Source organism: Elephantulus edwardii, unplaced genomic scaffold, assembly GCF_000299155.1.
Source record: "Elephantulus edwardii isolate Elephantulus edwardi_28Jun2011 unplaced genomic scaffold, EleEdw1.0 scaffold00208, whole genome shotgun sequence".
NCBI classification, from domain to species: Eukaryota; Metazoa; Chordata; class Mammalia; order Macroscelidea; family Macroscelididae; genus Elephantulus; species Elephantulus edwardii.
Genome location: NW_006399958.1, coordinates 2,813,928 through 2,823,762, shown reverse-complemented (window position 1 = coordinate 2,823,762; position 9,835 = coordinate 2,813,928). Strand labels below are relative to the sequence as shown.

Sequence of the window (9,835 nt, the reverse complement as noted above, 5' to 3'; positions counted from 1 at the left end):
GTATGTGAGACAGAGTTTCAGCACAGCAACAAGGGCTCACGTATATCAGCGACGGTGGGGAAAGTACAGGGCGTGGGGGTGGGTTCAGATCTGCTGTTTGTAGGGTCGCTATGGCTTGTGGTCGACTTGACGGCACTAAACAACAACAACATGAATATAACCTCCCTGGCCCCTAAGCTTCCTTTCAAGTAAGTTCCTATTACCAGTATGATCCCTTAGAGATGGCTGTTCGCAGGCGATTTCAAGGCATAGTATGGGTTTTAGGACTAAGATTTAAAGATTATCTCAGAGCTGTAGTCTCAGCAGTTAATCTACATTAACTCAATGACTCCATTCCTTCTTAATTTTTGTATTATTCCCTCTTTACTTTGTGACTTTAGGCAAATAACGGCTCTTTTTTGTTTTATTTTATTTAAATTTATTATTAATTTCAGTAAAAATTTACAGAGACTTTGGGTTTCCATTCATTCATTGTTGCACTTTTCTCCCTTCCCAACCTTCCCCCCCTAGTACACTGTCCTCTTGGAAAAGTGAAAGAAAAATTCTTTCATTGTTATAAAATCCCTCCTCACAGGTCCACTCCACTGTGCAGCCTTCGCTCTGGACTCCTGTCATGACAAAAATACCTAATCACATATCCCTTTTAAACAGTTTTCTCCCTCATCTGTTTCAATGTGGTATGCATTATTGAACCCATCTTTCTCAGTCTCCCCTCCACCTCGATGTCGGTCCTGTTTTACAACAGTGGCACCATGCAGTATTTGTCCTTATGTGACTGAGATACTTTACTCAGCATAATGTCCTCCAGGGTCACCCATTTTGAATAATATTGCATGAGTTCCTTGTTTTTCAATGCAGCATAGTATTCCATTGTGTGAATGTACCAGCGCTTCTCTATCCATTTGTTTGTTGATGGGCACTTGGGTTGTTTCCAACTCTTTGCTATTGTAAACAAAGCTGCGATAAACATGGGTGTCTGCTTGGATGTCAGTTGCTTTTTTAAAATTTTTTTATTTTATTTTGTTGTGTTCCATCAAATTAGATCATCCCTCCTTCTCCAGCGGAGCATGTGGTGGATTCGAACCACGTACCTCTGGGATTACAGTGCAGCTTCTTGTCACTAGGCCACCAGAGCTCCCCTCAAATAACTGCTTTTTTTAAGTCTTAGTTCTTTCAAACTCATAAAGAATATTTTTAGACTAGATGCTGCCATCTGACTTGAAAAATTCCTTTTTCTAGTTCTGTTGCTTCTGACTTCCTAGTTCTGAATTCCTCTAGGGAAGTCCTAGTTTCCTCCTTCCCACATGTTCTGTTTCTCTCTACACAGAGATCAATCTGGCAGCTGCAGTGATAGCGGTGTTGGGGCTGGTAGTCATGGCCCTGGGCTGCCTGTGTATTATCATGGTACTCAGCAAAGGTGCAGAGTTCCTGCTCCGAGTTGGAGCCGTCTGCTTTGGCCTTTCAGGTGAGGGGTGAGAGCCTGGAGGCTTGAAGACATTGCATGCTGGGAGGTGTGCTGGGAAATGAGCTCTCCAAGCACTGAGGCGTGTCGGGAGATAGAGTTTTCAAGTAATCTTGTGTGTGGGTGTGGGGAGTTGGGAGAGTCTCCAAGCACAAATTGCACGTTGGAAATTGGGAGAAGTCCAAGGACTGAAGTAGACGAAAAGGTGTGAGAATTCCAAGTCCTCCTATGTGGCAGTGAGGGCTTCCAAACATTCTTTTTCAATTTGGATCCAATGTCTCCAAGGTCTATTCATGCTGAGAAATACTTGATCTCCAGGAACTATTGCATGATGGAAAAAGAGAGTTAGGAGAAGCTCATGGGCTAGAAAAATTTAAAGAGAAGAAGAGATTTGAGGCCTTTTATTATTATTATGATTAATTTTAATGAACATTTACAGATTTTGGATTTCCATTCATTCATTGTTGTACTTTTCTCCCTATCCACCCCTCCCTTCCAGTTTGTTCTTCCCTTTGAAAAGTAAAAGAAAAATTCTTTCATTGTTATACAATCCCTCCCTCCAATTCCTATCCAACAAAAGATTTGAGCCCTTTTGTTGGATAGGAATTGGAGTCACTCTAAACATTGTTCTAGTTTTGGACGTGTGGTCCCCAAGCACTGTTGCATCCTGGGAGTTGCCTGGGGCGGGGGGAGTTGTCTCCAAGAACTGTTGTTTTCTAGAAGGTGAGGTCTCCATGCATTGTTGAATGATGGACTGTGAGGTCTCTAACCTCCATTGCGTGATGGGAGATAGGGGTCTCCAAATTTCATTGCATGATGGGAATTGAGGAGAGAGGTGTTTCCATGCCTTGTTGAATGATGGAATGTGAGTCTCCAAAGTGATGGGAGGTGGAAGTCTTCAACTTCCATTGCAGGATAGGAGTTGTGGAGAGGGTATCTCTATACACTGTGGAATGATGGGAGTTAGAGAAAGTTAATGGGCTGTAGAAATGTGAAATCGGAAGAGTTCCAAGCCCTGTTGTTGGCTAAAAATGGGAGACTGGAAGCAGGAGTGGTATCCACTTCAACATGCCTCTGGAAACTCTATAAACTTTGATAAATGTCGATAGTTACAGAAAGGCTTCAGGCCTTTTGTTCATAGAGGCACTATGTATGAGTCGTGTTTGACTCGAAGGCCATCAACAATAACAGTCTATTTTTTTTAAAGTTATTTTCATTTTATTTGATGACGTATTTATTCTCGAGCCATAAGTTTTTGTTTCTTCTGTTTCTTCTGGGAGATCTTTTCCTTCTGGGCCACCTCCTCTTCTGGTTTAGGAACAATCTGTTCCTTTTTGGTAAGGATCATCTCAATATGTCAGGGGGAGCTTGTATAGGGGTTAATCCGACCATGAGCTCTGTATGTGCAGTAGTGCATCTTGGGAGCTTTGTTCACCTGGATATGCTCAATGACCAGAGAATCAACATCTAAACCCTTAAGTTCAGCATTCCTTTCGGCGTTTTTAAGCATATGCAGCAAAAACTCGGCCCTCTTTTTGAGCCACCGACCCTGTGTCCAACCCCACTGTTCGGCCTGGGCGCACCTACCAACTCCACCATTGTATCGTTGGAAGGGCACACACTGCTTTTGCAAAGTGACCTCTTTCAGATACTTGGTGGCTTTCCAGATATGCATACCCTTGATGGCCTGCCCAGTTTCCCAGGTGTTCTTAAAATGGTCCTGGAGATTAGAGCCTCTTGATTTGCATGATTTTGTGGGATTTTCCGGGTCAAGCGAATAGCAAACCATTTTGAGAGATTACCTGCTGCTGCTCATGGGAAATGCCACAAGAGTCTAAGAGACAGGCATGAAGGGGAGCTCTGGTGGCCTCGTGGCAAGAAGCGGTACTGCAATCCCAAAGGTACACAGTTCAAATCCACCAGATGCTCTGCTGGAGAAGGAGGAACAATCTCCTCCTGTACCAGTTAGATCCGATTTGATGGTACACACAAAACATAATAAAATAAAAATTAAAAAGAGAGAGAGAGAGAGTCATGAAATGTGGAAATTCAAAGGTGAGAGTTTCAAGCTTTATTGACTAAGAATTGGAATATCTTCAAATATTCTAAGATTTAGACCTGGGACCTTCAAGGACTGTTTCATTCTGGAAGTTGAGAGTCTAAAGAGAATGGTATATCTTGTAAAATGTAATTCCCTATGACAATAACATTGGAAGCAGGAGTAACATCCACTTCCAAAAGTAGCTTGCCTCCAAAACCTGTATGAACTTGGAGACACGATGAAAGTTATACAAATGTTCAGGTCTTTCATTCATAGGGTCACTATGAGTCATCAACGACTGTCCTAACAACATGCCCGAAGTATATGAGACAAAGTTTTATAATCTTTGCTTCCAAAAAAGCACCCTAGTTGCACTTCTTCTAAAAGATGATGCCCCGAAACAAACACGTGGATGAATTATTGAACGGAAAAATCAATGTGTTCTGCAAATTTTCATCCAAATCACAACTTCAAAAAACAAATAACGCCAGCTAGTGAGACCCTGGGGTGTGCTGTTCCATGTGACCACCACGAAGTCATCATGCATCAGAATCAACGTACCGATTGGTTTGATGTCTTTGGGGGATCTAATCATGGATGGTGCTCATGGTTACATTGCTAACGGAAAGGTGGGTGGCTTAAATCCATCCAAAGATGCTTCAGGAGAAATATCTCGAGTTGTATTTCTGAGGAATTAACCGGGAAAAAAAAGAATTATACACCAAAGACTTTATGGAAGAAAAAGCTGAGCGGAAAGCCTAATCCATCTCCAAACTGAAGCTGCTAGGAGTTGGAAGAATTATTTAAGATGTTGTTGTTGTTGTTATGTGCCATCGAGTTGCCTGCGACTCATAGCGACCCTATGTACAATAGCCCTAAACCCTGCTCTATCCTGGGCCAATGTCACTGTCTCGACACACCTACCCCCATTACTTCAGTTGCTGAATCAATCCACCTAAGGGTTCCAGTTTCTCCACAACCTCACCAGAATTTGATGTTTGCCCAGGGCTCTTTTATAGGCATTTGGAAAGTTTGTTTGTTTGTTTTGAAACAAATAAGCAAGAGGATGGCTGGGAAATCTTCCAGGTTTCTTGTTTTCATATAAAAGAGGGTGTATTGGGGACCCCAAATAGGGTCCTCCCACCCCCGAGACCTGAGTAACGTGCTGTCTCCTCTCTTCCCCAGGCCTGCTACTTCTGGTGAGCGTGGAGGTTTTCCGGCATTCTGTGCAAGCCTTGCTCAGCAGAGTCAGCTCTGAGCCTACACCCGCCCCAGCCCTGGCCTATGAATACTCCTGGTCTCTGGGCTGTGGGGTGGCGGCTGGACTGGTCCTGATGCTGGGGGGTGGCTGCTTCCTGCTGCTGGCGCTGCCTCCTGGGTCCTGGAGGACCTTTTGTCCCAAGCAGGGGCAAGAAGGCACCTAGAGCCACCGATTTGCTTTCTCTGTGCTCCTGCCAAACCCTTCCTCTATGTCTGCTCTAAACTCAGATTTATTTTTGCTCCATCTACTTGAGAAACTGCGTTCCTCCTGCTCTGGGGCTTTCATTATTGTCACACTCCCTTTCTGCCCTTTCTATAAATACTGTCTACTCAGTGGTCGAGTTGGGGTCGTTTGGAGATGGGATGAGCAGAGGCTTTTTGCAAACGAGGGTCCCCTGAGATGGCTGATGGGGACCTGATGGAGAAACCAGGGTGGGAGGGAGAAGCCAGGAGATCTCGGAGGAGGGTAAGGGTCTCTGCTTCCCAGGTCTGGATTTGTCCACCTGGGGGAGAGATTTCTGACCACTTGCTCCTTGGCGTGGGGTTTGGGGATGAAAGAGGGAGAGGGAGACTTCTGAGTCTGACCTCCCTGGGGTCTGAAGTGGGATTAAAGGTTTGGAAATGTGCAAAGCCTTGCTCCGGAGTTGTTTGTGATATGATTATGGGGTGAAGGCAAAGGCACGCAGCTTCCCTGGAGAAGCCGTGGAAGCCCTTCTGTGCGTCACTTTTCAGCCCTAGAATCTCTTGTAAATGAACCCAGGGGAAGCTGGAGGTGAGACTGTGCACCAATCAGAACAAAGACAGAGCTGGGGGTGGAGCAGGTTCAGCTCATTTTCCTGTACATTGCTTTATTATATTCCACATACAAGATCCTTTTTCTTTGTATACAAATTGAAGATTTGCCACAACCCTGCAAGTCTGTGGGTACCATTTTCTTCAATAACACGTGTCTCACGTCTCTGATCCCATTTTGATCGTGTTCTCAGTATATCAGATTTTTTCCCACAATGCACTGCACACTTCACAAACTAGATGGTATGTTATGAAGTGTACAGTGGCCTTATGTCTTCATGTGATGAATATACCCAATGACAACATAAAGTGAGAACCCCAGAAAGAAACTTACTCTTCGGTACAACATTTGCCCAAAACTCAAGCTCCAACAAAGCAGGAAAGGGATAATAAATGGAACTGGAAAACCCTGGAAAAGAAACAGGAAGATGCTAGGACATTGAGGGTATCGTAGCTAACGCTGTGTGTAAACCAGTCAAGCTTCACTCATATCACAACAAAACAGTTAGAAAGTAAAACATAAGCAGCAACAGAGAACTAAGACAGAATTACATAAATATATTTACTAACATTGGCAAAAAAAAAAAAAAGAAAGTAAAACAAAACAAAAAATATTTCAAGAAAACAAACTACTGAAAAATGTCTGAGTTGTCACCTGGAAATTCTGTACAATTTCTGTCTCAAACTACAATCAAAATATCCATTCGTGGGACGATGTCCTCCTCCTGTACCAGTCAGATTCCATTGGATGGTACACACACAAAAACGAATAAAAGAAAATAAATTTTAAAAGTAAAACAAAACAAAATATCCATTCATGAATGAGAGGAAAGGTCCTGAGAGGCTCCCTGACACATGGAGATGGCTGTGTGAGTCTTATCTGTTATTACTATGTATCCAGTGACTTTCAGGATGATGTCTGAGTGAGTCTTGTCTGTTATTACTGTGTATCCAGTGAGCTCAAGAGGATAAGTACAGTGGGGAGTGAAAAGAGACCCCCCCCCAAGGAGATGACAGTCTGGTGAAAGAAACAGACATGAATCACATAATCACGCTAATGAATGTGCAATTATAAACTGAGATAAGTGCAGGGGAAAGAGAGCATTGACAGTTGTTATTATTATTATTATTACTATTATTATTATTTTTCTATTTGATGTGCCCAGGAGCTCCAGCGGCACTGAAGTTCAAGCACTCAACAGCTGTCATGGATTGAATTCTGTTCCCCCAAAATCCGTGGACGTGCGTAACGATGTTCTATGGACCTGATGTAAGGACCCTCCAGAATCTGAAAAATGGACCAGCTGTAAGAGGACTGTGGGTGGAATACAACACGCCTTCATACCAACACAACGCTGATGATTACCAAGGAAGTTTCTCGACAGTGTGGCTGTTAAGAACTTGTTCCTCACTGGAGATAAAAGAGGAGGAAAGTGAGTTTTGAGGTGGAGCTCAGGACCACTAGAAAAGGAAAAAAAGAATGGCCAGGAGTGGAATGGGTCCTTCTGGCGTCAAGTCCCAGCTGGAGGAAGCCCCTTGACAGAGTGGAAGACTCTTGGAGATTTCCAAGGAACACGGGACCTGAAGATGCTGGGGGAAACACAGACCTTCCTCCAGAGCCCACAGAAAGAGGGCCTTCCCCTGGAGCTGACTGCCTGAAGGTGGATTCCTGGTCTCTTAAAAGGGGGTTCTGGTGGCCTTGTGGGTAAGGAGTTGTGCTGCCAACCCAAAGGCACGCAGTTCAAATCCACAAGCAGCCCTATGGGAGAAAGATGGGCATTCTTGTCCTGTGCAATTTACAGCTTCTGAAAACTCTGGAAGATCGGCTTCTGAGTTGATTTTTGCCTCATTGGCGGGTCACAACAAGAAACCGTAAGAGAATCCATTTCTTTTTTTTTTAATTTATTATTAATTTCAGTAAAAATTTACAGAGACTTTGGATTTCCATTCATTCATTGTTGCACTTTTCTCCCCTCCCAACCCTCCCCCCTAGTACACTATCCTCTTGGAAAAGTAAAAGAAAAATTCTTTCATTGTTTTACAAACCCTTCCCCCAGGTCTACTCCGCCACACAGCCTTCGCTCTGGACTCCCATCATGACAAAAATACCTAATAATTTTTCCTCTAAAACAGTTTTCTCTGTCATCTGTTTCAATGCAGTATACATTGTTGAACCCATCTTTCTCAGTCTCCCCCCAACCCTGATGTCAGTCCTGTTTTACAAAAGTGGCACCATGCAGTTTTTGTCCTTTTGTGACTGAGATACTTTACTCAGCATAATGTCCTCCAGGGTCACCCTTTTTTATTAATATTGGATGAATTCCTTGTTTTGAGAATCCATTTCTGTTTGAGAAAGCCACCCTCTTGTGTCTGATAGCTGCCCCAGATAACAAAAACAATAGCTTATCAGAAAGTTGGCAGTTCAAACCCACCAGCGGCTCCAAGGAGAAGGCGGAGATGGTCTGCACCCACTGAATCACGGCCTTAGAGGCCGACGGGACAGTTCTCTGTCTCGTAGCCTCGTCAGGAGTCGGAATCAGCTTCAAGACAAGCAGATTCGACAGATGAATCCAGACAATTTCCTTCCAGAGGCAACAAAGAAGAGTAAGACCTTTCTCCTCCTTCCCATAGAAAGCAAGAAATTCTTGGAACATCTCAGGGAATCTCGGGTGGTGGGGTGGATAAAGCACCCAGCTGGCAACTGAAAAGGCCCACGGTTTGAGCCTGGGAGAAGGAAGATGAGGCAGCTGGCTTCTGGGAAGAGATGACAACATATGCACACCCATGTTTATTGCAGCTTTGTTCACAATAGCAAGGAGCTGGAAACAACCTAAGTGCCCAAGAACAAACAATTGGATAGAGAAGCTGTGGTATATTCATACAATGGAATACTACGCTGCTTTGAAAAACAAGGAACTCATGCAATACTATTCAAAATGGGTGACCTTGGAGGACATTATGCAGAGTGAAATATCTCAGTCACAAAAGGACAAATACTGCATGGTAACACTGTTGTAAAACAGGACTGACCTTGGGGTTGGGAGGAGACTGAGAAAGATGGCTTTAATAATGCATAGATGATGGAGAAAACTGTTTTAGAGGGAAAATTATTAGGTCTTTTTGTCATGACAGGAGTCGGGAGTGAAGTCTGCACAGTGGAGTGGACCTGAGGGGAGGGATTGTAAAACAATGACTTTTTTTTTACTTTTCCAATGTACTTTTCCAGTGTACTGGGGTCGGGGTCGGGGGTGGGGTTGTGGGGTGGGAAGGGTTGGGAAGGGAGAAAAGTGCAACAATGAATGAATGGAAATAAAAAAAATTCCCTTGACAACAATTTATATGCAAAAAAGCTAAGAATAAAAATAATTGCATTGAATTCATTATTAGAGAAGAGACAAAGTGGATAAGAGAACTAGAAAAATAATATGCTGTTTAATAAACTCACCACTGGCACAGGGGAAAAATAAACTAAATGTTTTAAAAAAAAAGTTAAAAAAAAAAGAGAGATGGCAACGTTGGGTGTCCTATGGGGTGTCCACTCCATCATGTAGGGCCATGGAGCACAATACAGGGCTTTGCGGCCATGATCTGTAGGGAGGTGGACCAATAATCCTAAAGGGGGAGGGGGGGTTCTGGTGGTTCCAAACTATCAAGAATCCCACAGGTGAAAACAAGATGCTCCTTAGAGACAAGGATGGTGAAACAACCCTGTAACAAACGCCCTGGTTCCGCCTCCTTGGGTTGGACAAAGGCTCCAACCAAATGCGAGAAACAGAACGTCAGCACTTGGCCTGGGTTATTTTGACAGCTGATATTGAGCTTCTCCAAGGATTCTTTCCACACATGTAGTCAATCCAATTCCTGGGCAGGGAATCACAACAAAGGAGAATGAAGTACTCCCAAAACTCAGAGGGCTAATGACCTCCTCTAACTTCAGATCAGAAGAAACAGGTGGTTCCTGGTTACCACTACTTCTTTGACCAGGATCCTAAGAGAAGATCCTGGTGAGAATGGCTGAAAATCTAGAACAGCATTTAAGTTAATAAAACAAAGGGAACAATGTATACGAACTTTGTAAGTAAGCCTGTATGTTGTTATGTGCTGTTGAGTCACCTGTGATTCATAGCAACCCTCTCTGTACAACAGCCCTAAACCCTTCTCTATCCTGTGCTGATCTCACTGTCTCTGACCACATACCCCCATTACCCCAGTCACTGAATCAATCCACCTCATAGAGGGTCTTCCCCTCCTGTGCTGTCCCTCCACCCTCCCAAACATGA

General features: G+C 43.7%; 2 protein-coding genes across 2 annotated transcripts in view; one reads left to right on the top strand and one right to left on the bottom strand.

The window, feature by feature from the left end:
- CACNG6 (calcium channel, voltage-dependent, gamma subunit 6) overlaps window positions 1–4,927 on the top strand; it is an 18,105-nt gene extending 13,178 nt beyond the window's left edge. Inside the window, exons 3-4 of the mRNA XM_006897378.1 lie at window positions 1,328–1,465; window positions 4,689–4,927. Coding sequence (XP_006897440.1) covers window positions 1,328–1,465; window positions 4,689–4,927 — 377 coding nt within the window. The remainder of the gene's footprint in view (window positions 1–1,327; window positions 1,466–4,688) is intronic.
- A 162-nt stretch (window positions 4,928–5,089) lies between these two features.
- The window catches only part of LOC102875737 (T-cell-interacting, activating receptor on myeloid cells protein 1-like), a 28,227-nt gene continuing 23,481 nt past the window's right edge, over window positions 5,090–9,835 (bottom strand). Inside the window, exon 3 of the mRNA XM_006897377.1 lies at window positions 5,090–5,178. Within this exon, the coding sequence (XP_006897439.1) occupies window positions 5,090–5,178 (89 nt within the window). The remainder of the gene's footprint in view (window positions 5,179–9,835) is intronic.